The sequence below is a fragment of the Anas acuta genome, chromosome 8 (genome assembly GCF_963932015.1).
Source record: "Anas acuta chromosome 8, bAnaAcu1.1, whole genome shotgun sequence".
NCBI classification, from domain to species: domain Eukaryota; kingdom Metazoa; phylum Chordata; class Aves; order Anseriformes; family Anatidae; genus Anas; species Anas acuta.
Genome location: NC_088986.1, coordinates 2,306,695 through 2,333,822, shown reverse-complemented (window position 1 = coordinate 2,333,822; position 27,128 = coordinate 2,306,695). Strand labels below are relative to the sequence as shown.

General features: G+C 48.3%; 1 protein-coding gene across 3 annotated transcripts in view; it reads left to right on the top strand.

Moving 5' to 3' along the window:
* Positions 1-1,477: 1,477 nt before the first annotated feature.
* CACHD1 (cache domain containing 1) overlaps positions 1,478-27,128 on the top strand; it is a 96,157-nt gene continuing 70,506 nt past the window's right edge. For 2 of the 3 annotated variants that reach the window (XM_068690116.1, XM_068690118.1), the window contains exon 1: positions 1,478-1,997. In XM_068690116.1, the coding sequence (XP_068546217.1) occupies positions 1,749-1,997 (249 nt within the window). In that variant the 5' untranslated portion in view covers positions 1,478-1,748. The remainder of the gene's footprint in view (positions 1,998-27,128) is intronic. The other variant, XM_068690117.1, reaches the window with a different exon arrangement.

The window sequence follows — 27,128 nt, the reverse complement described above, 5'->3', positions numbered from 1 at the left end:
TGGATAGCTGGAGATTCGGTGGTGCTGCTAACACAGCTAGCTACTGACTTAGCTCCAGCTGTAGCCTTGATGGGATAATTTTTTATATAACAAAGTTTACAGAGATGGATTTTTCTTTTCAAACAAGCAGCTAGGGTCAGAAATGGAATAAAAAATAAAAGTGGGTAGTGAAGCCAAGATATTTGAAAACCACTTGGCTTTTCACTATAATTTAAAACCTTTGCGTCCCCCACTAGTGAATCTAATAAGAAAAAACATAAAATGTAATATGAAAATGACTGGTGCTAAGAGCGAATTTGGCTTACTCTCTCTCTCTCTTGGGCCCAGGGAAAATATTCCAACAGAAGTCCAAGAGCTTCAGCATGATGCAAAGAAAATTCCTTGTCTTTCAGGTAGCTAATGCTACTTTAGGAATGGAAATACAAGACAGTGATTACAGTAGCTTTGAGAGGCGTCATTTTGGTTTAGTCCTAAACCATAATTCCTGCTCAGGATAAGTGAAAAAAGAAAAAAAAAAAATAGGCCCATAAATCACCTAGAAGGACGAAAGCCAAGGATAAACTGATACGGAATTTGTACAGTGAGAATTATATTCCTTTTATTAAATCCAAACAAAGGGGGTTGCTGAATCCCACAGAAGATGGCAGGGGAACCTGGTGCGGGGAGGCACCCATGGGAGCAGGGCTTTGGGTCTGACCCGGCTCCGGCCCTACACCAAGAGGGCCTGGGAACTGCTGTGATAAAGCTGCCTGAGAGAAGCCAACAAAACAGCTGCTAAAGATGGTAGAAAATCAATTTCGAGAAAATAGGATCTTTTGTGCCCAGAGAAGCTGGGGGTGCCCCATCCCTTGAGTTGCTCAACGAGGCCACTGGGCTCTGGGCTGGGGGCACTGGGTGGGCTTTGAGGTCCCCCCCAACCCAACCCAATCCGGGATTCTGTGTTTATAGGAAATAATATCGAGGCTGTATTAATTGTATTTTATCCACCAGGACCAGCAGCGTGCGCTGAGGGGCAGTCACACTGCTTACACGAGGCATGGCACAGGCAAGAGCATGAGGGCAGATGGTGAGGAATCGTTAACTTGTGGAATTTCTGCTTCAGGACACGCCGGGCTTGGAGGAAAAGTTATCTGAGCGTGTAGCGGGGCCACTGCGGGGCGGGTGGGTTTAAGAACAGCGCAGACCCTCGAGGTTTTCTGTCAGGGCTGTTCACGGCGCTAAGCCCGGAGGGTGCCGCACGCCTGGCGCTTCAGCCTCAAGGGCTGGGGTGTGCCCAGGGGGACCAGCGCTGGTTTAAAACACCCGAAAATGACGAAAAATCCACCAAGGGAGCTCGCCAGCTCCCCAGGTCGCGGCCCCTCAGCGCGCTCCCCGCGGCCTCCTCAGGCGGCGCGGGCGGGCGGGAGGGAGGCGGCGGCCGCTGAGGGGAGGAGCGGGGAGGGGAGAAGGGGCCCGGCCCGGCCCGGCCCGGCCCCGCGCTGCCCCCGGCCGCCTCCTTCTCCCCGCCGCCACTCGGCTGCCGGCCCCGCCGCTGCCGCTCCTCCCCTGCTCGGCGGTTTGCGGCTCTCCGCCGCCGCTCTCCCCTCAGCGGCGGGGCCGTGGCGAGCAGGGCTCCCCGCGGCCGGCTGGGCGGCGCCGCCGCCGTTCCCTTCTTCCTTCCCCTTCCCCTTTTTCCCTTTTTTCCCCCGTCCCTTTCCCCCTGCATGGCGGCCGCCCCGCGGCCCTAGGCAGCCCCCCGGCGCGGCAGCATGGCGCGGGGCGGAGGGCGGCGGGAGGAGGCCGCCTCCTTCACCACCTCCTCCACCTCCTCCTTCACCACCGCCACCGCCTCAGCCTCAGCCGCCCGGGGCCGGGGGCCGCTGGGCCTCGTGTGCCTGGCGCTGCTGTGCGGGCTGGGAGCCGCCGAGGCGGAGTTCGCCATCCTGGAGGAAGCGCAAGTGGTGGCGGCGCAGATGAGGAAACTGGCCGCCGAGGAGCTGGGGGTCGTCACCATGCAGGTACGGACCCCCCCTTTCCCTCTTCCCCGCTTCCTTCTCTTCCCTTTTTTCCCCCCTTTCTCCTGCTTCTTTTTCCCCTCTCTTTGCAAACTTTCCTTCCCGAGGGGCTGCTTCGCTTCGCCGCCCGTCTCCTTGCCCCAAAAAGAAAGAGGGAAAAGGGCCGAGCCCCCCCTACCCCCCCCTCCCCTCCACCACCACCCCCGGGACCCCCACGGCTCCCGGGCAGCCCCGGCCACTTGAGGGGGGAGCAAACGCTGTTGGAAAACCCTCCCGAGCTGAAAGGGAGACGCTTTGATGCGGCCAGCGGGGGTCTGTACCCAAATGGCCTTTTATCTGCTCCCAGCCGGCCCCATCCCGGCACCTCCCGAGCATCTCGCTGTGGGGCCGCGTTGTGGCCAGGGAAGCGCTGAGGAAACGCGGCTCTGGGCTGGGAAGGGGTTGGGTTGAGGTGGTTTTGTGTAATGAGGGGGGTTATGGACGTACCCAGCGCTTTGGTGGCCCCCCAAGGCTGTGTTTCTCCTCCAGAGACAGGAGCGTCCTCCCACAGTGGTGGAGCGCTGCTTGGGGCGCCACATCTGGCTTGGCATCTTTAAAAAATAAATCAACGATTTAAAACAACTCAATGTGATCATCTTCAACGCATGTTGGCTTAAAAAAGCAACTTGCACACAGTATATGTGAGCATGTTGCACACTGTGCCTTGCAGGGGTGAGGGAGAGCCCCCTCTCCCCAGGAGTCGCTTGTCCTGGCTTGGGAAGCAGCCGGCTGCCGGTGCACAGGGGTGCAAATAACACCAAAATGCCTTATTTACTATTAGTTGGCTATTTAAGGCCCCGAAGTAACGTAATGCGGTGAAACCGGTAGTTAAACTCTGAAAACCCTTTTCATACCGAGCTCTATTTTTATATGCTTAATATTTTGGCTGCCTCGACTCCCATCAAGCTAATGTGCAGCCTGTCCTTTGCTCCCGCCCGTAACATTATTACAGCTGTTTGAGATTAAAAACCGGTGGAAACGAACCTCCCCCGATTTTTAGAAGCTTCTCTGCTGACCTCCTGCAGTAGAACAAAAAATGTTATGACATGTGTCAGTGCAGCCCGTGGTTCGTGCTTGATTTGAGGGTAGAATTTGCCTAAGCCTGCCCAGACGGGGCCGGGTGTAGCTGGTGTGGAGTTCCCCTCTTCTCTGCTCGTGTGGGGCTGTGGAAACCATCGGAGCACAAGCGGGTGCTCGCCATGGTGTGGCTGTGCCCAGGGGTAAGAGAGGCTGGTGGGATTTTGGGAGAAGGGAGAGGGCTTTTGTGCTTTAATTGGATCTAAACCTCCGGGTGTTGCCCTGGTTTTGGAGGCAGGTCCAAATGGGGACAGCGGGTGGTTGGTGCTGGTGGCTGCGCAGGACAAAGGGAGCGAGCGGGCAGAGGTGGGAGACATCGATAATTATGGGATGAAACTGGGGGAGATGTTTTGGGGAGGTAGGAGGCAGGTGAGAAGGAGGGTTAATATCCAAACACCTGGCAGCTGTGGTTTTATTCAATTCCTTACACTGCAGAGGGGGAAGCGGCAGGACTGAACGCTGCTCTTGCACCCTGCTGTCACGCTTTGGTCCTTCTCGGTTGCAGCTCCTGCTCTGCGCGTCCCGGTGCTAGGCAGGAGGATGTTACCAGCCGCAGGAACGGGACCTGTGTGTAGGAGAGGGCTGTGGAGGAAGGGTAGGACTGAGCCGGGGAGGAAACGTCCAGTGGGTGGCGGAGCAGGTGGAAGTGCTTACTTCAAGAGAGGGAAGGTGAGAGGGTGGTTGGGGTGTGTCTGAGCTCAGGGAAGAGTCTGGGAAAAGAGAAAACTGTAAAAGGAGCCTCCGTAAGCGAGGACGAGGTGGAGCCTACAGAGCAGGCGTTAGAGGAGCAAGTGGAAGAGGTAAGAGGAGATCCCCCAAATTTCTGAGCCTTACTCACCTGTGAAGAAGGGCAGGGTGTAATGAGTATGGAAGCTGGGAGATGGAGAATATGTTGGATTTCTGCTGGAGCAGTCAGGCAGCGCTATAAACAAGATCCGTCCCGTCTGCGCAGTGCCTACTTCCTGTCCTGCCTTCTCCTCTACCAGAATTTCACGTAATTAGTGCAGCAGTAAGACGAGCTCGGTGTTTTTAACCTAATCGCATTACTTTGCCCTGTTGGGAGGAACCAGATGCGCGTACATCGGCGTCGTGATACCGGCTGAAGCCGCGGGAAGAGCGAGGATGAGGGATTTCTGGTGCCAGCATCGCCCTGACAATTGTTTTTGGCACTCGCAGCCCAGCTATTTATAGACGCGTGCTGAGTGTCTGCCTGGTGCTTCTAAGCAATGCTTTTTCTCGTACCTGCGAGTGCTCTGGTTGCACGTATGAATTTGTTCCTCGCTGGGGCTGCATGGAGCAGCCGAGGGTGCAGAACCGCGGTGTGGCACCGCGGTGTTCGCCGGCTGGGAGCCCTCGCGTGCTGCTGAGCAGGAGATACGTGGGCTGCTGCCTCTGCTGGGCGTTACAGCTCTTGGTGTTGCTCCTGGGAGAGAGATGTGGGACGGGATGTCCATCAGTAGCCTGGCTTCTCGCTGGCACCGTTTGATTGCTGTTCCTGCTCTGTAGGACAGCTCTGCGAGAGCCGCGCTCAGTGCCGGTGCCGTGCTTAAACGCTGTGTGGATCGTAGCATGGGTTGGTGTATGTGCAAATGTGTGCCTGTCTTTCTGCACGGGGAGATCTCGTTAAGTTTCCCCCCAAAGTTCATCAATGCTGCTTCGAATTTAACCAGGAGAAGCCCCACCACAGCCTTCATTCCTTGCTGTGCAGTGACAAAGGCAGGAGGAGCAGGCTCCACTTGGCGTGCGGGTGGAAGGATGCGACGTAGCCGTGCAGAAGACGTTTGCTGTTTTCAGATTCAGCGTTATTGGTCCTAACTGCCCGTACTGAAGTAATCCAGCGCCTGGGAAATGAAATCCAAAGGAAGATGTCTTTGTGCCGAGATGCCTTTCTGGTGCGTGCCCCCCAGCTGCAGCGGGGCTGGAGCAGGGAAAGGCTCCGCTGTGCGGGGTGTGGGCTCTGCTGGCTCACCTGCGGGGGGGTTCCTGTTGGGGTGAAAGAAATGTGAAGAAACGGGGCTGTGCACCAGCGGCGGGATGCAGGTACGGTACCTAAATTACATGTAACCATCATCATCTTTTTTGTTAGCGAGAGTGTGTGGGGACGGTGGCCCTGTAGTTATCACGAACAGATCTCAGTTTGGCACCAGACTTCAGTGGTAATTACAATTTTTAGCACCTCTTTATGCTAAAATTACAGCAAAAATGGGGGCTGTGTCGTGACCTCGTGTACCAGTGGTGTTTCCCTTGGCTCCGTCACCTGGCCAAGCTTAGCCCAGGCTCTGTTGAAATTACAGAATAGGTCGCTGGTTGAGACAACTGAAAATCTTCAGCCGGGAGATGAAGGCAGGAAAAGAGTAAGTGGGAACTTGTGCGAGCGTTTTGTTTGGTTTTGGCAGGATTTAACCCTCTGAGCGGTGCGGGGCGCACGAGGTGAGAACTATTGAACCGCGCTTTCTTGGTAGCGTTGGGCAAGGGAGCATCTCCGCCTACAAAATGGGGATATAATGCTTTCGGTGAGAGTTGAAAGGATTAAGCAATGCTTTGAAGATGAAAAGCACTGTTAAGTGCTTTTATAACTTTCAAGATACACGCTGATGTTTCTAGCCAGATAGTAACAAAAGTTATAGGCCCAGAGGGCCTTGAATATTTCTGAAGACAGCTCTGCCATCTGAATCCTTTACGCTCACTCCGTGAAGAAAGCAGGACCCTTTCTCGTCGTCTGTTGGTTGGAAGACATAAATGGGTTTTGACTGTGAAGACAGCAGTTTGCTGCCCGTTTTTTTCCATGCTCCCTAACTGTGGTGGGTTTTGTTGTTTCGTTTTTGTTTTTATATTAATACTTGCTCAGATGACGCAGCGACGTGTAAAAATACCGAACAGCGTAGTGTGTGCTTCTGCAGGCTGACTGGCAAATGTATTCTGTTCATTTTGCTAATGCCTCGTCCAGCCGTATGTCCTTCCAGACACCCAGACTGAACGCAGACCAGAACGGTGCAGCAACGCGGAGATGGCCCGGGGTTCCTGTGGGGACACCTTCCTTCTGAAAAATCCACCTTCTTTGAAGATTTCTGGGTGATGGCAGAGTCACAGTCACAAGAACCGTCTGCTTATTGAATCTCTTGGAAAAAGAACACTGACAGTACAAATATGTATTTTTTTCTAGTGGGATGCTCTTCTGGTTACTAACAGTGGATTTACAGCTTGGCAGAGAGAAATCCCATTTCAAGCTGCTCTGCAGACCAATTGAAATACCAGACCTGTGGTTCTCCACCCCTGAAATAAGGGTTTCATACACCTCCCCCCTAATTTCTATAACCATTTGCAAATAAACCAGTGGGTGACTGGGAGGTTCTTGTGCAGCAAGTGGCGTAAAACACTGCAAGTCCTCAAGCCTTGGACCCAAAACCTGGGCATCTGCGGACAATTTAGAGCCCTCGACCAAACGACAGCACAGAAAACTGCTTCCATTTTTTTTCCTTTTATTTTCAGGTTGATTCCAGCTTGTGAAATTGAAATACAAAAGGAAAAAAAAAAATAAGGAAGGCTGATAAATGTTTGAGTAGATCCTTTCTGCAATTTGGCAGTAGTGCGCTGCAATAATTACAGAGTAGGAATCAGTGGAGTAAAATCTCATCTGGTTTACATGATTATGTCTTGGTTTGAATCCAGCTACGCCAGCCTTTTGCAAGGCTCTGCGAAAGCCCAAGACTGCGGCAGTTTTTCATCCTGTTCCACTCGGATTCTTTTTTTTTTTTTCTTTTTTCCAGCATGAAACATTTCAAAAAGCTACAGCGAGGTCCTGGTGGAAGCGCAGGGAGGACGGTGGCGCGTAGGAGACCGCATCTGAATTTTTAATTAGGCTTTGAGTTGTTTCTTCAAAGCGGCGAGGCATCGTTAGCGCTGTACGCCCGGGTGCATTAGCGAAGACTGACATTTCGCTTCAAACAGGGAGAAGGCAGCTGTCCTGTGCAGATAAAAGTTGCCGGATGCGGCACGGCAAGGTGGGGCGGCAGATAATGAGCTGTCCCCCTTCACCGAGGACCCCGCCGGCCGTGGGGGGACGGAGGAGTCGCTAGCAGGGAGGCATCCGAGGGAGCCACAAAGCAAGGGGGAATCTCTCGGCTGTGGCAGGGCTGATAACTCGTAGGTTAAGAAGGCAGAAAGGTAAAGACAGTGTGTGGTAGCCAAATTTTCTTCCTAGGATCATTCAGCAGAGGAGGAGTGGTTGGTGCCTGGTGGTCCTGATGTAGCAGAAGCTGTGATAGCGCCGGTGGCTTGCCCAGGTGCTCGTGAGAAGAGTTTTAATGCTTACTGTCAAGTAAAGTTGAATGTTTTCCACCTTATTTCAGATGGAAAGGCAGGATACGCTTGAGAATAGGAGGAGATACAAAGTACTGAAGGATTTTATTTTATCAGTTGTTTTTTTATGTTCATGGATGAAAGGATTTATAAATTATTCGCAGAGTCTTTTATTTAACAGTTCCTGATTTCTGTTTATCAGTTATTGATGAAGAAATTAGAGGGGAAAAAAGCCTGGAACCTTATCAGTTGTGCATGCTGATGTGGAGGAGTGCCTGGTTGTAAGGAAGCATCCCACATTTCCCTTGCCAGGGAAAGTGAGTTTTGTGGCCAGAACTCAGGGCTGTGATGCCGGGCTGCTCGTGTGTGATGCTCACGGCAACCTGACGTGTGTCAGGGTGCCTGGGAAGCTCTGCTGGGGACTTCTGTAAGGGCTCGATAACGTCCCAGGAATAATTTATTTCCATGTGGTTGAATAGCAAAATAGTCACTCTGGGTTTTTTCTTTTTTTTTTCTGAACACGGGTAATAGAAATGTCCTGGTTTCAGTTAGGACAGAGTTAATTTTAAAATTTAATTATAAAAATCTAAGTAATGCATTTCGTATATCAGTTTTGGTTGTGTATGTCCGAAATTCTGGCAGTTTTACCTACCAGCTGTGCTACCTCTTCTCGTATCGTGGGCTTCACACTGAATAAAGCAGAGACCTGAAGCACAGAGCGTCACAGAGAGCTCTGCAGTCACTGCTGTCCTGGAGCTTCTTGCAGTTGCATAATGTGCGGTGTTAATGAAGTCTGAAGGGACATCCTCGTGCTTACTTCCCCGTGGAAAACAGAATTTAATGCTGATATTTATCCAGCATCTGTCGTTAAGCCGTGTGCCTTTTGCAGTATGGGATTGAGCACATGCTAAGTCATTGCTGGGACCCTGCACCGTGCATGTCCTCCTCTGGTCTGGATCTTTGTGAGGTACCGTGCTGATTTTGCAGAGAATCGGGGCTGAATTGTGAAATAATGGAATGCCGGTGACAAATCAATACCGGTGGTTTCCGGTGCCACGGGAGGGTTTTCCCGGAGTCACTTTTATCAGCTGCGGGCGAGGTCTCTCGAGAGTCTCCCGAGTGATTTTGCAAAAGTCTATTTGCACAATTCCAATCGTTAGTAAAAACAAACCATTACGTCTCCTTTTACCAGCTTCTCAGCCAGAAGCAGCTGATAAAACCAACTTCTCACTGGTGTCGTTTCCCTTTAAACACAGCCTTGCTCGGTTTTGACTCTGTGCTTGGAGGCTGCAGCCGTTCTTCTAGCAGAGAAGGAAAACCATAGCACACTTCGAAAAGCTGCGATTTCACTTCCAGCAGTATTGTAGGGCTGTCTAGCGAGTGCTCTTTGTCCATTTTTGGCCCTCTTTTTGCACGTACTCCTGCGATGCGAGAGGAATTTTTGGCTGTGCTTGCGATTGTCACAGGTGGGAATAAGGCCAGGGAAAAAGCCTTTAAAACAGACACATCTGGAAGTTCCTGTGAAAGCTTCTAGAAGCTGGAACTCCTTAAGCAGACTTTCTGGTGCACGTGCTCTGGTGGGGTTGCAGGAGGATTCCTGCGCTGCTTTTGTGGATGCCAGACCAAGAAAATCCCCTGGAAGCTGTGTTCCCAGAGGCCTCCCTTGGCAGCTCAGTGGGTTTCCTACAAAGCGTGCTTCACGGCCACAAGGAGGATGAATGGAAGAGGCAACGTTACGCTCCTTACTCTGATGATTGGTGGTTTTTTTACACACCGATCAAGGCTGCAATTTGGTTATGTATTGTTGCTTGGGGGGGTGTGTGGAGAAGCACGTAATCTATTTCCTATTTTGTTGTTAATGAGCGTTTATTTGGATTAAAAACGGAGCTGGGGAAACTACGTGCCACCTGCTTCAGTCTGAAGTTTTCCAGTTTTGATTGGTACGGCCTTAGTAGCATGTATAGTGCGAGCTAAATAATTATTATTTTTATTTTAGAAGTTGTTTTTAAGTCTGTTGCATCTGCAGGTGAGCGGGGTGGTAGCACCACGACCCTTTGGGGTGATACCTTCGTGACCTCCCTGTCTCCAGTTCAGCTCCTGGTTCTCTGACTTTCTGCCAAGGAACTGTGAGAAATATTTCCTCCTGGGCCATGCTCCCACCTCAGAAGCAATATCGAACGCAGCAGGGGGAGGTGTTTGTGGTGTTGGGGCAGAGGGGAGAAGGTGCAGATTGCCCAAAATATTATTGTGGTGGGAGCCTGCTTGCCTGGAGCGAGCTAGGGCTGGAGGCAGCTCGGTCTCTGCCGTGATGCTGCAAACCTTCCTGGGGCTTTGGGGGACTTGTGTACATGGGGGTGGCTGCTCTGTACGCACAGGACTTGCCCAGTTTTTGCTCAGGCCCTGCTGTGCCAGCCCTGCTCTGTCCCTCCCCTGCTGCTCGGACTTTATCCCATCTGTCCTTCATGGTGGCTCTTCAGGTGCTGTGATTACGGGAAGCTGCTGAGGAAAAGACAGGTAAAGTTCTGCATTGTGCTGAAAAGCTTTGTTAGCAACGTGCCTCTTAACGATGTTCTTCTGCATTTAGAGGCTCCTGAGCTCTGCGTTGCCTTTTAGTTGTCGGAAAACAAAGGAACCCGAATTATGTTGGGCCAGGTCTTACAGCAGGCTGCCCTACTGTGTGCGAGCAGCAGTCAGTACCAAAATGGCTTGGAAGGTCATATGGGATGTGTGACTTCGGTTTTGGAGACCTAAATACCATTTGGGCAAAAAGGCAGGCTCTCTCCTCATTATGAAACGTGTGAGACAGGAGAAAATCCCCTCCAGTGGAGCAGAAATTACAGCTGAGGTCATTATACGTGGTGGGGGCTCACCCAGTGTGAGCTCTGCTGGCACAGGCAGCCCATTGGCCAAACCAGGGCTTTACAAGCAGGATTTTTGTGTTGCGTGACAAGCAGGTGAAGGATAAAATAAAAAATACTCAATTTAAGAATAATACATTAACATTTTTATCAATGAAAGGACATTTAATTTAAATATGCTGCAACCGTGGTCCAGGCATTTCGGCTTCCTTGGATGTATTTTTGCCCAAAGAATTTGATGCAACGCGGATTTTTGTAGTTGCCCTTCACTTCTCTCCCTGGTGGCTTGCCTGGCGTGACGTGGGATTTATTCCCTCACTCTGGTTTGTTGGAGTTTGGCTACAGAAAGCGATGTACGGGAAGAGCTGCTCTGCCTGGGGCTGGCAGGAGGACGGGGATGAGCGCTGGGGCTGGCAGGCTTGGCATGGCCCCCAGCTGTGGGCAGGCACCTGGCTTTAAACCACAAATCTCAAAGTCTTTGCTCTGTTCGATTAAAATTAGGAAGTGTTATTCCTGGATGCGCGCTCTGGTGGTTTGCTTGTAGGAGGCCGTGATTTAAAAAAAAAAAAGTCATATTTGGGAAAAAGTTACTAAATACATCGCAGAGGAGGGAAATGGTGATCCTCAAGCTTTTTGAGCTCTAGATGAGCTTCGCCAATGTCAGGTTTGCAAGTGCCTGGTGCCATTTGGAAGCCCACCTTCCCTCACGCCTTAATGCTTAGGTGTGGGATTTGGGACAAGGTGAAGGCTGTTTTTCGTGTTAATTTCTTAGTTTTGGTTGAAATGGAGCTATCACTGCAACTTTTAATCTCTGGCTCTATCCAGCAACGTCCTTCCCCTTTGATTTTATCCCAAAACTCCATTCAGTTTTTAACAATTTAGATACAGACCTGCTGATAACGCTGCATTGCCATTAAAACTTGTGGGTGCCGGGCCAAAACGAAGGAAAAAACCTCAATATAACCCTAATAGCAGATAGCTACCCTAATAGAAATGACTGGTCATTTGTTTCTGTTCAGTAAGGAATTGGACCTAATGAGTTTTAAAACTGTCCTTCATCATGTCACCTAAGTATAATTTTGCATCCCCCTTCATATTTATGCATTTATTCAGTAAGTTGTTAGCTGTGAGTCTGGAAATACATCAAAAAACGACATTCAGGACACGAGAAAAAGCAGCATTTGAAAGTCTGAGGTTGCAGTGACCGAGAATAGAATATCAGCCTCCCAAAATAAATGAAAGCCAACATCCGTAGCCACAGATCTCGGGGCTTGAAGAGGAGGATTTCTCCTGAAGGAGCAGAGGTGCCCTGAGAAGGGAAGGGAAGGCTCCGAGTCGGAGGCTCCTTGACCTGTCTGGAGGTGCAGGGGGCGATTTGGGCTCCCAAGAAGTGATGCTCTTGTTCTAGGGCCCTAAGTCTGATTGCCTGTGTGCCCAAAAACATATTTAAAATATTGAAATCTTACCCTAGTAAGTCTGTGGGCTGTGTGGCTGCGGATGCTGCAGAGGCTGTTGTGTGAAGCTGGAGTAAAGCCATACCCACGCTGGTGAGGGTTGTCAGCTTGTGGCCTCGCTTTGATGCAGAAAGGAAAGAAGGTGGGTTCTGTTTTCCCCGTTTGGTTGAAATAAATAACTTGGTTTTTCCCGGGTCTGGCAGGAATTTTTATCTACCTGACTGAGTCATTCAAACTCTTGGGAGATCCCAGTGGGTAAAGGAAAGGGAGAAAAACGTAGGAAGGGATGCAATGGAGAAGGCAGATAAGATGCCTGTTGCCTGCTTTGGTTTGGGTGAGAGCAGGAACAAAGGGCAGCTCACCAGCTGATCCTCAAGCCACCAAGGACAAGCAGGATCCACATCAGTCTTTTTTTTGAAGCTCCCCATTGTCAGCCTACCGAAGCAGAGATGATTGTGCCTTCCCCACAGCCTGTCTTGGGACGATGAGAAGTGACCAGAGCAGGGCAGGACTCCCCACTGTCCTCTTTTCCCCTGTGCCCAATGGAACAGGTCAGTGAAAAGTTGGCAAAAGCACTTCAAGAAGGGAGGGCAGGAACTGTGCAGTGACTCGTAGTGGACCTGCAGCACCCCGGCTTTTGGGGTGCCTTCAGTCTGAGTGGCGGTGACGTGCAGTGGGGTTTTGTGTGACACCCCAAAGGCCCCCGAGGCAGAGGGTCCCGATATCCTCCACGTTTGGTGCAGGTACACTGCTAGGGCTTGACTCCTCCGCTCCATTTCCTAGCTGAACAGTGCCAAATTTAGTGGGATCATGGCTGGAGGTGCCCGCGTGTCACCAAGTAATGAAATAAAAGCATGAAAACGTGCAGAGTGCGGCTTGGGTGCGAGACCTGTTTGAGTATTACTGCAGAGGAGTTACGAGGCATTCCCAGCGACTCGTTTTAAACCCCAGTTTTCTGGTAATAGACTTAAAAATCTTATTGTGCAGTTGAGTTAGTGACTGAGTCTTCACTTTATAATCTCTTTCTAAAAATGTATGCACATTAACAGGACGTATTTAATAGACACACTGCCTAGATGAAAGGGCGCTTTGTGGAAGGAGGCTTTTGTGCATTTCTGGATCTCTCAGCAATTCCTGCGGAGCTTCCCAAGTCTGGCTGACACAGAATGGCAGAGGAAAAGACCTTCTCACTTTCAGCTTGAATGGAGAATAATGGGGAGCCAGAGGGGAGGGGGAGGAACCCCGGCTCCGCAATGCAGAGGTGATTGCTATTGGCACTCATGAGCCGAGCATTTAACACTTTTAGTTCTTCCTACCCCCAGCTGGGGCTTTGCATTTGCAATGAGCTCGCTGCTCTCCTGGCAGTAAAAGTGGGTCTGAGTCAACAATAGCAGCTTCCCAGCCCGGGGAAATTGAGACAACTTTTCTCAGCCCAGGTATTCCCCCCCCCTCTTTTTTTTTCCTGATTAGGTTCAAGGATTAGGTTTGTCTGTAGTGGCCGTTTTACCAGCATAGCATTTTATTTATTTCTTTTTAATTGGGATCTGATGTTATCTTTCATCTTCTATTTAATCCATCAGCTGGATTTCGGTATTTTTTTCTATCTGTGGTGTACCACAGATTCCTGGCAAGGGAAAGGTTTTCCTTCGCAAAAAATAAGGTTGCAAGCACACAGATGCCTTCAGTTTGACCTGGCAAACGTCTTCATGAGAGCGAGAATCTAGCAGGCATAAAATCAAGTTCCCACTGGAAGCTAGCAAAAAGACCTAAACTTCAATAAAATAAATAAAATGATGAACTGAAGCTCTCCGATAAACACATTTCCTTTTGCAGTTGCTGGTAATTTCTGTGCTCTGTGGGTTACAGAGAGAGCTTCACCTTAATCCCATTGCAAGAAGGACGCGTTCCCAGGAAATGCGTTCCAGTTGGAGAACATCTCATAGAAGCTGCAGAGATTTTTTTTTAGATTTTTTTTCCTTTTTGAACAAAGGCCATGCCCTTTTAATTAAGGTGGTGATGCCCCACAGATGTGATTGAAGTTCTTCGGAGTAGGGTTTCTGCTATGGTCAGGTGGCTGTCATCTCTTCATTCTTTCATCCACGAACTCAAGCAGCTTTCAACACATCAGCGTTGGTCTAACTTCATTTATTTTTTCCCTTTCCTTTTTTTTTTTTTTTTTTTTTTTAAGTCAGCCCTGCCTAAAGCAGTCCCGCAGTTGTGCTAAAGCCTCGCTGGACTAACCCAGTCTTTGTGTCCTCTCATCTGTCAGTGCATCTGTGTTCGCTTCTAGAGGCTGTCATAAGGTTTTAATGAGTTTTCATCTATGACTGCAGGTATTGCTTCAAGGAATCCCAAATAATGGCTGAGGATGAGCAGAATTAGGTCAGTGGCTGGCTTGAGTTGAGTGTCTGGAGGTTACCCCGAAGCATAAAGGAGTTGTGACACGGCTGAGAAAAAAAGCTGAGGACTGGGCTGCACCCAGGTAGATTAAACGAGTAAAGAGGAACATACAGTCACATGGTCTGAACTTTTGGGTAGACCTGTGTGGTGTCAAGAGTTGGACTTGATGATCCTTAAGGGTCCCTTCCAACTCAGGATATTCTATGATTCTATGATTCTATACACGGCCAAAGTGAGCATGAAGCCAGAGGTGGAAGTGGCAGTGCACAAGACAAATTTTTCTTCAATATCTTCTTGCCAAAGAAGAGCTCTTGCTGCAGCAATAGTGAGCTCCCAAATCCTTGATTTTAATCCATCTTCCCAGAGGAAGGTCCCTCTCTGTCTCTGTTAGATTCCATTTAACTGTGCATTTGAAAACGACGTGACATGGATAAATGTGCAACCTTCAGCATTTGTTTCTCTCTCCCTCTTTCATCAGAACAAAATAAAATCAGGCACAGGACTGAGTCCCTAAGCCATTGAGGTGTTTTTTTTTCTTTTATTACCTTTATTTACCACCCAAGTTAGAAGCTCCATGGTTCACGAACTCTCCCATGTGTTTCAGTTTTGAGTGCTGGCCTTTGTAAGACAGAATGAATGTGGACTTTTTGAGAGCACATGGTTGTAGTGGGTTAATTGAAAAATGAAATGAGGAGTTGATTTCTTCAGGGCTCCAAAACTGGAGATGGCCAGCATTGATCGCTGTTCCCCAGCACTGTGGATGTTGTTAGCTTGGCAGTTTTCTACCACACAGAGGTCTGGCTCCAAATTTCTCCTGATTTGTAGTTCCTTAAAGCCATACCATTATTAAAAGGAGATTAATTGAACCGAGATTAATCTCACAGATGAGAGCTGTGTGGTGTTAGATGACAGGCAAGTTTTGCATTCAGAGAGTGTGGAAATTAAGTCACTTCTGGTTAATATTGCAGGAAGGTTGGCTGCAGCACCGAGCAGGGATGCCCCAGCGATCTCCAGTAGTCAGCTTGCTTCTAGCACCGTGCATGCAGGCTCCTGAGAGAGGTTGGTGTTGCTGGCACTCTGTGGGTGCAGACAAACAAACAAAAAGACGTGCTGCAGCGCTGCAGGTCGTGCTTTCCCTTGTGCTCCCCGTCTGCATGGGTTCTCACCGCACACGTGGTGGTAGCTGGTACCTGCAGCTCTGGTGTCATTGTGAAATTCAGCAAGCTTCGAGCTGCGTTTGCAAAAGCAAGAGCAAATTTCTAATCACAATTATCTGAGCCTTTCTGTCCTCCTTGCGTAGCAGAATGCTTAGGGAAGCACAGGGCATGCTGCTGGTGTGCTGCGAGCTATAAAAGGCACACAGGCTCTGAAAGCTGAAGAGTTTTTCTGTAAAAATTTCATTAATTCATTGCATATTCAGCACAGCAAAAAGCAGCTCACGCAGCTATGACTTCAGTGCAGGCGTTGTGTCCTGATTTTCATTTACTTCAGTTTCTTTAAGGGATGGTTACTTGAAGGCTGCATTGAAAAGCAGGTCCCTGGTTTGTCAGGTGAGTATAGCTCATGGAGAACCATTTTTTTTTATATCTCCTTCGTGCTTTGCAAAATGATGTGAGCGGTGTTCAGTATTTGGCACGACAGAAAACCCCACTATTACCGTTGTTGTTATTTTATTTTTGGGACTAAATGCTGGAACAGGAAATGACCCCAGCCCCAGTTTCCATGGCTCCCTGTCACTTGAATCCAGTCTTCAAGAAGATGAAAGGCCAAGGCAGCCTTTTGATAGTGGGCAGCTAATTGGGTGGCTGATAGAGACGGGGTTTTATGTGGGGGGAAAAAAGGAGAAAAGAAGTAGAGCAGCTGTGTTTCAGGACATGTGGATAATCCCTGATAAAACTCCCCAAGGACAAGGAAGTATAGTAGTGCCGTAACGAAAGGAAAATTAAAAATTATTGGAAGTATAAACGTGGCTTTGGGAGTCGGGGGAAGCTTAAATTTGAAATAAAATCCTACTGAGCCAAAGGTGCTGCTAAAGGATGGGTTTGTGATGGGAGAATCAGAGAATCTCTTGCTCCTTGCAAAACGTGCTGGTGGTTTTTGGTTTTGTCTGGGCAAATCCCAAGAAAATGGGGTTCGGGTGCTCTCTCCCTGCTAGGGTTACTCTCCCTGTTTCCTTTGCTGGTCGGGGTTAATGCAGCTGCAGTCGCCGTGGCGGGCAGCAACCTTCCGACACGTGGCAAAGGTTGTTGGTTGGTTTAAATAGGGTGAAATACGTGGCAGAAGGGCTTTGTAGAGAAATTGTTTGAATTCGGGTAGTAAAGCGATTAATTGTTATATATTTAGACAGTTCTTAATTAAATTTGTTTTACTTAAGGCCCTTGACAATATGATGAGAGTGCAGGTTCTTGGTATAAGTGGATGGAAAATGAGAGTGCAGGTCCTGCAGTCCCGTCTCTTGTTCATTTTTCCCTCTTTCCTCCCACTCAGTTTGAGAACGCTGTTGGGTAACTTAGGTCTCATCCAAAAGTGGGTGGTTTAAGTCAATAAACCTACAAGCCTCTCACTAAGCGGTGTCCAGCATCTGCTCTTGATTTGAGGGACAAGTCCTGAAGGAATCCTAAGAGGCAGGGCATGCTGGCTTTCGTCTTCTTCGGGAGGTGTTTCTCTGCCCAGATGGAGAAGCTGATTGCCTGATCCAGTCCTTTTCTGGCTGCTCTGCCTGGGTTACCCTTATTTTCCCATAAAGTTCTGAATACAGGGAAGGTAAAATTGTTGTAGGAACGTTTATGTGCAATCTTGGTTGGCATACTTCAGACTAGAGGCAAACAGTCTGCTTTTTTATCTCATGTGTATCCAAGCAAGCCTTTTTTGAATACAGGAGATTAGGATCTCACCAGCCAAAGCTATCCAATCCAACCAGTTGCTGGTCTTTCACAAAGACTTCAATGGTTTGTGAGCCCAAACATCTGCTGCACCACAGGTAAATAAATGGCAGCAGTGATGGGTCTGGAGGAATTTGGCAGGGCTCTGCCTGGTTGAGGTAAGACCTTTTTGCTTCACCATTACGTGCTTGTAGCTTCTGAAACGGTAAGGAAGGAGGTTGCCATCCGAAACAGCTGGTTTAGCATTAAATAAAGAAAAGCCTTAAAACCAGCCTGACTGCTGCTGCTGGGCAGCTCCTCTGCCTTCCCCGGTGAGGATTTTATTAGGCAACAGCTGTGGGCGCGCTGCCGAAGCATGTGCCGGTTTTTCTCTTCAGACTAAGCCTTGGGGACTGCTCGTTAGCTCCCTTGCCTGTCTGCGAGATGGGAGGATGTCGAATGACTGCGGGAGGAGCGTGCTGCCATCCCACACGGCGGGACTGCAGGTGGGCTTAGGCGGTGCACAGCAATGAAACCGCCACACTGGGCAGCGTCAGGGTTTTCTGGGGTAATATCCTGGTGGATTTCCAAACTCCCTCTGCTTGCAGAGCCTCTAAGGTTGTGTCTTGTGTGCTTTTTGGTGAGTAGTTTGAGAGGATGTTGAGAAGGGAGACGGCTGTGCCCCAATTCCTGCAATTGGGAAGTCCTTCATAATCCACAGGTTGTGCTGCTACTCCCATGGTGTCATTTGCAGTGTTTGTAGCTGAAACTGCTGTGCACTCAGAAATTACAAAACGCAATCTTCTGCCTGAGTCATGGCATGCACGCTGTGAGAGGCTGAAATAAAATTAAATCGATCCAATGTAGGTGGGCAGAGGGCGGCGTGTTTGCGTGCGGCTCTTACAGTCCCACGGCTCCTGCCTTGCAGTGGCTCATCCCTCTCCCCCAGCCCATTCTTGTAACAAGCCTGTTCCACCTGCAATTAAAGGAAAACCAACCTGCAAACTAAAAATACCAGCAATGTGTTCCAGGAGCAGCGATTTTATTATAATTTTGAAATTTAGTGTTAAGAAAAACGAGTATTTCTTAACTGGAGCCTAGTTAAAATGCATTTATTCTCGTGTGCTTTTTCTTGAAAGCATTTGTCAGGCAGGGAATAAGGAACCTTTTCTTTGCACCTTTTTCACACATTTATCTGTGGGACAGGAAGAACAGCATTTATTGACCTGTTTGTCTTGCTATTCAGGAGGCTGTAAAGCAAATTGGAGGCTGAGCAAAGTGCGGTTTAGCTACGGGGAAGGTAAAAGAAGAGATGGGAACCCAGGTCTCCTTTTCACTGGTACTGCTTTACAACGTTGCAGAGGTGCAGGTGCCTCCAGGGGCTTGCAAATGGGCTTTGTTTGCATTGTAAATATCTTGTAGGCTTCCAGGAAAGTGCAAAGCAATGAGGAAACGAGCTTTGGACTTCAGAGCTGCCTGATTGACTTTGTTTCATCAGCTGCACCGCTTTCACACACCGATAACTGCTGTTTCTAGCAGACTTCTTTCTTGCAGCAGGCTGTGTGCCAGCTTTTGAACCTCTGACAGGCTGGGGGACTGGTGCCCTGTTGCAGCAGCTCGAAGGGAGGACGTTTCATCCAGCACCTTGCTGCTCACGCCTGCGTTCAGGTCAGCAATAGCCGTGCGATTGGTAAATGCCAGTCTGAAAGAATCCGTCCTTCGGAGGCTTGTTCCCATGCACGGCGACCAAACAGACCGCACGTTGCTTTGGGCTGTCTGTGCTCACACTGCTTCAATCCGAGGGCTGCTTGTTAGCGTGTAGCACGGCAGGAGATATCTACAAGGACCCCTGAGGCTTTCAGCAGCACGTTTAGTTAGGCTGGTGGTGGACGTGCCGTAGGTACGTATGTTGGAAAACACCCTCGGCGTTGAACAGCTTCTGTGCATCTCAGGGCACCCTGCTTAAAACACCGTGGACGTACAGAGATCTTAACGAGCAATTTTGGCACGGTTTGGGTCGGGTAGAGGCGTTCAGAACTTGCAAAATGCTTCCGTCTGAGCTGTGATCAGGGAAAATAGATGGCGAGTGGGTTTGTGACAAAGATCTGCAGAGCACCGGGGAAATAATTTAAAGGATCCTGTGAAAGGTTTTAAAGGCAGAACTTTGTTCTGGTACATCAGAAGGAAATGGCACTTGATGAAGGCTTATCATCACAGGCTTCAAGACTGAGTTCAGACTTCACAGCGAGAAAAAAGACTTCTTAATCCTGCTTGAAGTGCGAGCCCTGTCCATCACAGCACATCAGCGGTGCTTCCTCCAGGCCTCTTGCTGGGTGGATCTGTCTGGGTTCGTGGTACGGGCAGATGAGGAGGGCAGGGCAGCTGATGCTGAGGACCCGATTCCCATGTGTGTGAGCCGTGACCTAGCTCTAGCCCGATCCCATGGACTGAGCATGCAGGAGGTTAATGTTGGGAGTGCATCTTGCAGCTTGCTTTCATCCAGGAAGAGCACAGGGAGTGGAAAGGTGGACCTCGGAGATATTTTTATGCCCAAAACTTGTGTGAAGGTTTTCAGAATTGTTTTAGAAACGCAGTCCTTAGCCTTGGTGGCATTTTGATGGGCTGTAGTGCTCTAGGATCAGCAAGGAAACCTCCCCGACCACTGTGGAGCTGGCCAACGAAACCAAACCCGACACCATCTGGAGACTGCTCCCTGCTTCATCCTCAGCACTGCCGGCTTAATGAAATAAATACATCGGAAGTCCTCGTGAGTGTTACGTTTTGTCATGCAGACGCGTTCTAGACTTTGAAAAGGATTGCAAGGGGTTTGCTCTGATTTTCCTGCTTCGAAGAAAGCCCCTGTGTCCTCGCTGCTGTGGCTGAAAAGAGGAGCAGCTCGCAGCAAGGAGGCAGCTTCTCACCTCGCTGCTCTGTGAGTAATAGCTCGGGGTTCTCAATAGGAGGAAATTGGATGCAAGTAAACGAAAAAACACTGAATTAACACAAGTAGCTAGTGTTTACCCTGTTTATTGAGTAGGAAACCTTTATAAATTGTTTTTAACTGCGGTGATTTTTGTTCCTCGGCTGATGCACTCGGATCTTGCTGGGCATACGCTGCCTGCTTGGTTAGCGTCCCGCTTCCTAACGGTTCGATGTGAAGGTCACCACCTCCTAATTCTGAACACGTGGAATTAAATGCATGCTGCGATGCATTTTCTGTCCGGATAATTGATGTTTTTATTAGATAATGCTCCTGGTGGAAATTTGACTTTGTGAGGGGAGAACCGGAGCATGGCAGCAGCTGGCGGTGCTGCCGGCGGAGGCGTGCGGCTCTGACAGATGCTGGCAGATGTTGGGGAGCCCCAGATGTCACTGAGGAGTGCTGAAGGCATGAGTGTGAATTGATGGAGTTGGCTTCATACTCAGTGATACTGTTACAATTGCCACATCATAATTTTAATCCGAAAAACCAAGTGTGAAAGGCTGTGAATCTGCCGCGGGAAGATGCAGGCGCTCTGTTACTGCCACTTCTTATTCATCTGCTTCGAAGTCCCAGGGTGAATTAGGAAAAATGTGTTGTTGAAACACTGCTTTAATGTTTTGTCAGGCACTGCAGAGAAAGGACCTTACCTTGCACGGAAAGGTGATTTTTCAGAGCTTTCAGAAGATTGTTTTTCTTATAAAAAATCTCAAATGATTTATTTTTTGGAATCCTTAGTTCTGTCCCTGGAATACCTGCCATTTCTTCATTGTGCTGTGTTGTGTCACCTCTAAATTAGGAGATCAATCACATCTTTTTGAATATTTTGAGTTTTTATATTCCCTGATACCTTTGCTCTTGCAACCTCAGCCTTGTGTTTGTATCCTTGCTTTATTTAAGCCTGAAAAGGCGTAGAAGAATTACAGTCAGACAGGGAGGTGAGACAGAAGCCTGGGTTGCAGTGGTGTTGGAGCAAGTTAGGGACATGTGGAGCTGACAGGTGTAACAAAAACGTGGTGAAAACACTTGTTTGAGCTGCGGCATGGCAGGCTTTTGGAAATTAAAATAGAGATTGTGTGTTGAAACAGGGAGGTGAAGTTAAATTGTGAGTATGAGCCATTTATTAATTCCTTAAAGTTAAAATCTATTCATTAATTTATTAAGATAAAATATCAGTATCAACGCAATGAAAAATGTCCTGTCTGATAAGTTATGTTTTCTCTCACTTTCTGGCTGTCAGATACAGATCCCAGGGCAGTAGTAACCGTGTTTGACATCGGGAATATTCCTTCTCGGAGAAGCATTAATCTGCTTCAGTTGTGTTTGCATTCAAAACGCCCTTAATGCCTTTATTTCTCCTTGGTGTCTGAACTCGCTAATCCCGGTACAAAAGTGGATTACAGAGTCATTGCTGTGCGTTCAGACATATGCGCAATACGTAGATAATTGCACAGAAAAGGAAAAGAAAAGGAATTTATTGAGGTTGCTGAGCTGGAGGCTGTCTCTGTGCTACCTTAAACGTGTAATTCAATTGCAGGTTTGCCAGAGCACCTTGCTCGAGGAGATGCAAGGGAAGCTCTGGCCTTTCCTCGTGCTCTCAGAGCCTCCTGCAGACCCCAGTTATCTCTGTAATGGAAAACGTCCGGCGGTGACAAATAACCAGGTGGGCAGCCACTGCTTCAGCGTGGCTCTGAACACCACAACCAGCCGGGCTCCCACCAGAGCAGGATGTCGATGCCTGTTAACACAGCTCATCCAGGATCCCTAAAAACTGGTATTACCACCTTGTGCTGTCAAAGTTTGGGAATCACAGGGCTTACTAAAACACTGTTCTGTCTAACGCAATCTTTTCATTGATTACTCGTATTTCTGAATTTGGGGAAAATTCTCTCTTACCAAATGAAAGCTTGGAGGATTTACTGAAACGAGAAAGCTATTTTGAGCAAGAAGCTGATACCAAACACTTCAATTTAAAATATTTTCCAGTCCGAGGGGTTTTCATGTGCATCCTCGAGAAATTAAATATGAATGAATGTTAGGAAACCTTGAACACTCTGAACCACTGAGATTTTATAATTCCAAGAGCAAATGTCTGCCTAGGGATTCTTGATTATTCTTAATGAAGATGACACTGTATGTGTGATCAGCATGAGGGCTGCTTAAGTAAGAGTGTTCATGTAAGTGGTTTCTTCTGAAGGAAATCACAGCAGAGATTTATTCGGAGCAAATGAGCAGCCTTCTCTCCAGAGGTTCAAAAATACTTTATTTAGACAAAGTTAAACATGAATTGAGACTTACAAAAAGGTCGCATAATTCTCTTCTCTTTTGAAACAGAAATTGTTTTAATTGTGTTCATTTGACAGGAGCAGTGGAGCTCACTTTATGGGTTGTGTTTTGCAGAAAAGCAGCTTGTAATAATGTTTACAGAAGGAATGAAAATAGTAATTGCCTTTGTCGTTGTTTTAATTTTAACAGTGTGTGCATGCATGAGTCCTTTTTGATCTTTCTAATAGGTACAACCCAGCTGGCAATGACATCAGGGTATAAAAGGAATTAATAGTACCGTAATGCATTTCCAAGGTTGTGTTGGTTTGTTTTCTTTCGAAATTTGGTTCCTTCCAGTTTAACTTCCTTTTTACTGTGGAAATTTGCTCCCAAGTTGCTTGCTCCATTCCTCCTGCCCTCACGGTGTTGTGTGAGGTTGGCCATAAACTGTGAGGCTGTGTGGATGTGCAGGATCCCAGGACTGTGCTCGTAGGTTTGTAGCGATTACCTTGCATGGTTGCTATGTGGTTTTTTTGGGTTGCAAGATTTAAACTTGGTGTCAGTCAAATCTAGTGATGGAAGGGGATGCAGGAGCTGCCAGCACAGTGCCTTCTGCAGCCTCTTGTAACTGATGTGCTGGTGCTTGTGCTGGTCCACCTTGGGCTGACTGCATCTTGTGTTATCGCTCCTTTTCTTAGCATTTTCACAAAGAAGTCGAGGTTTCAAAGTAAATCGGAGTGCTCTTTTCAAAGGGCTGAAGGAGAACAGTCACTGGAGATTGTCCTCCCTTTAGGTTAGAGGAGGAATTCAGGAATGTGCACCTGTAAACTAGAAGAATTAGTTTTTATCTTTCAGTAAGTAGAAAGGAATCATGCTGAAGTATATTTGATTTATCGTTAATACCTAAATAATTTCTGCTCAGCGTAGTCAATTTGCACTGCAGGAACGTGCCCGCATGGCACTGAGGATCTGAAATGTTGAAATAGTCGCAAGAAGCCACTCCACTGACCGCCTGAAAAGAGGCATGGCTAGAAATGGGCAAATCCTGTGCTGCTATTGGAGGTCTTCAGAGAGGTGAAACACTTTATGGAGATTTGGGGCAGGAGGGAAATCCTACAGATTTCAACTACTGATTTGGAACATCCATTTTCAAACACGGGAATAATTCAGGAGCTTTCCATCTCAGTATTGCTAATCAGCAGCTCATCAGAAGAGTGCATACGCTGATTTTTAAATTGACATTCAGCATAATTTCTTGCTACTGAGTGTTTGAAAGATGAGTGTATTTGTAATAATCTCAGCAAAAATACCTTGATTTTAGAATAACGGAGTGATTATTTTCAGTTACGAAGTACTGCAGATAGTGTCACTCAAAGTGCCACAGTTGTTTTCACGGTGTGTATTTAGTATTTTTATTTAAAGTTATAAGTACTGGTTTGACAATATCCATAATTAGAACAGTGGATTAGAGAATCTGGCTTGTTTTCAGACTTTTTTTCCATAAGCTTTGGTGCTACATGGTGTTCTTTTCTTGAAGCATGGTTTTTCTGTTAAAGTTGCTGTTGTGGTAAGACACAGAACCCAACCAGGGCTTCAAAATGTAAAAAAAAAAAAAAAAAGTTATCTGGGGACTCCCTGACTGTAACAGAATCTGTCAGGTGGTTGTGGAGACTAATACAATACCTACAGAAATTTGTGCTTAAGTGCTTAAATGTCCAGCTGTGGAGTCTGTTTAACTAAAATAATTGTGCCTCCATGGTGTGGACCTGAACGTTAAGCGAGCTTGAACTTCCCAGGGCTCATCACACGAGGACACAGCCACGAGGAATTGTGCCTCTGCAGTGAGGAGACCCAGTGCAGAGGTGCAAAAGGGGATGCCAAAGAGCCACCTCTCCTGGATTAAGCAGACTTTCTTTGTAAGAACCAAATAATGGCACAAGAAAGCAAAATGTGAGCCAGCTCCTTCCGTCGGTGCCAAGCTCTCCTAGGGCTGGCCGGGGCGCGGGTCAGGCAGCGCCGTCGGCGAGAGGCTTCCCCCCGAGTGCCGCCTCCCCTCCCGGCCTCTGCTGTCCCACCCCTGGCCTGCAGCCCGCTGGGTTTATAAAACAATGAGGGTCCAAGATAAAGGGCTGCGCTGTGCAAAGCAGCAGCTAGTTTTTGCTCCCAGAGGCTGGGCTGTGGCAATTCTCCTGGGCTGCCTCGCCGTGGGTTTTGGCCGCAGCGAGGCCGTGCTACAAAAGACTCTGAGGCAAGTCCTGCTCTTCTGTGGCGCTTTCCCTCATTAAATCTTGAGCTTTCTCTCCTGTTTCTGGGTTGGAAGCTGCTCTGCTCTTGATTAACACTGGAGTTTTTGTTGTGTTTCTTTTTTTTTCAACTCCCCCCCCTTTCATGTAAATGATGTCTTGCTTTTTTACTTGCTTTTTTCTTTTTTAATTAGAAGAATAAATGCTTGCATTCATGCACAAATTGCTTTGAAGTGCCGTAGGAATTCAATTCATGAGCCTCTCCTTGGTCTCAATTTTTAATTTCTCTGGGAGCAGATAACATCTAATGGCTCGGCTCTCTCCCGAAGACTGCATTTTGTTTGCTGCGGCTTCGCTGCCTCCTCCTGTGCCCTGAGATGAGCTAAACACAAGCAGGACCACTGAACCAGCCGGCCTCCGCTGAGCTCCTGCCAGGTTTTGTTAACATCGGGGTGGCTCCTGCAGGGCTGCAGCTCCCACAGAGCGAGGGAAAAGCAGTCTTGGGACCGCAGGGTCTCTAGGTCTGTACAATGGTGTTGATAACGTCTGATGGTCTTCTGGCTCGTGGAACATGATGGAGAGAGATTGTCAGATCAGTGAGCGGTTAGTGAGCTTGTTCCCTGAGCTCGTTCCACTCCTGGTTGGGAAATGAGAAGAGAAACGGGATCTTCGCAGTGCTGCCTGATGAGTAATTCTATTTTCCGTAGCACTTAAGGAAACAACATTTCACTTTACTTAACGCTCAGAGAGGACCAGGGGATTTCAAGTGCCAAAGCTGGAGAGAAAATTAAACCAACTTGTTTCTGCTTTTGTAAAAATCTGGTGATTGATCAGCATTTTGCTGTGGGACTGGCGCCGTGTCCTTGGAGAATCGTTTTAATTTGTGCCCCTTGTCTCTTGTCCTGTCTCTGGGTGCCAAAGAGGAGAGCCCGGTTCCCTCCTTTGGGGATTTGCCCACACGGGTAAGGTCCCCTGGAGTCCCAGCCCTCCCAGCCTCCCCTCACGTGAAAGATGCTCCTGCCCCATAATCATCTTGCTCTGGTCTTAGCAGGGTTATCGCAGAAGGTAACAGTAGAATGAAAGGTCTCCAAATCCTCCTACGAGAGCAGGCAGCCACATGGAAGCCAGGAGAGGAGTTGAGCTGCAGCAGCTGGAGGTGACAGACCTCGCGGGCATCAGCTTTGTGTTTCCAGGGTGCTTCTTGAGGCTTGTCCTGCTCACCGGGGTCTGATGGCCGGGGCTGCTGTGCCCCAGCTGCTGCGCCCAAGGACACAGCTGGGAGTCAGGGAGCACCAGGATGGGGCTGGCCTTGGAGCTGGCGTCAGCTGGAAGCATCTCAGTTACCTGAAAACAGCTCTACTAACAGGTTAGAGAAAGCAATTGAGATAATGAAGATAATGCAAAGTGCTTAGCTCCTGGAGTTAATGTTTTATCTGCTTTTAAAAGCATTTGGGAAATGAAAGAGTGTAAGGCTACAGGAGCACGAGGAATTCCTCCTGCTCCCTGCCTCTCAAAGAAGGAAATGGGTGGATTATAGCAAAGCAGAACAGCACAAATGAGATCCGGAAATAGGTGATTTTATAACTTCTGCTCATGAATTAACATTGTAATCGGAGGGTGCTCTTGTGCTCCAATTATGGACACCGACTCGGACAGGAAAGCGCTTGTGTACGGACAGTCTGCTTCAGGTTGTTACTGATAAATGGTTCTTCTCTTGGAAAAAGCATAGTGTCTTGCTTGGAGACAGCTGATTTGGCTACAGAGCGTGTTTAAAGTTTTAAACCCCATCTCGTTGTGAATGCAGGCAGTGTTGGAGGGTTCCTGTTCGGAAGTGCTGCAGCAGCGGTTGCAGGGGCAGGCAGCTATCGGGGCGGCTGCGCTGAACGCTGATGGCTCTTGCTGAGAGATCCTGAAAAATGATGCTCTCGGACGCTGAAAGAAAACAGCCTGTAATTGCGTTAGCATCAGCCCATCCATTTTACGCACAGAAGTTCTTTGGAATGATTTATACATTCCTGGGCTTAAGCTGGTCGGTTTGGGACTTTTTTTCCTGGTTCGAGTAGATCTCTTTAATGCGTTGCTCTAGCCTCAGTGTTTCTGTGCTGCAGCGTTTGTCCAAGCAAAGCCAGCTTCTGCCTCAGTTGTGTTAAACACATCAGGAAAAAAAAAATCACGTGCTCTCGGTTTCCCATCCCACCCTCCCTCTTTTTTTTTTTTTTCTTTTTCTTTTGTCTTTGCTATAAAATTACACACTGGAGCATTACATAAATCGATCCATGTTCTGCATGCTTGCTGTACCCTGAATTCACCACGCATCGGACAGGCTAAGGATAAGGATACTAAAATGGTGTTAAACTCCTCTGGCTATAGGATTGCATCTAGTTACCTGTATCGGTCTGCTGCTTAAATGTTGCATCACTTTCAGTCAGTCGTTCCTGACATGAACTTCAAACCAAACCAGGAAATGAACCCAGGGTTCTCCCCACTGAATGAAGTTTGGGTTTAATTTTGTTCCCAGCAAGTGCTCACCTTTGTTCCCCGAAGGGCAGGTGGCACGGGGTGAGGGAGAGCTCTGCAATGGGGCTGCTGCCGGCTGGGTCAGGAGGAAAGAATGACAAACGGGGGCTGGATTTTAAAATCCTGATATAGCAGCCTAGA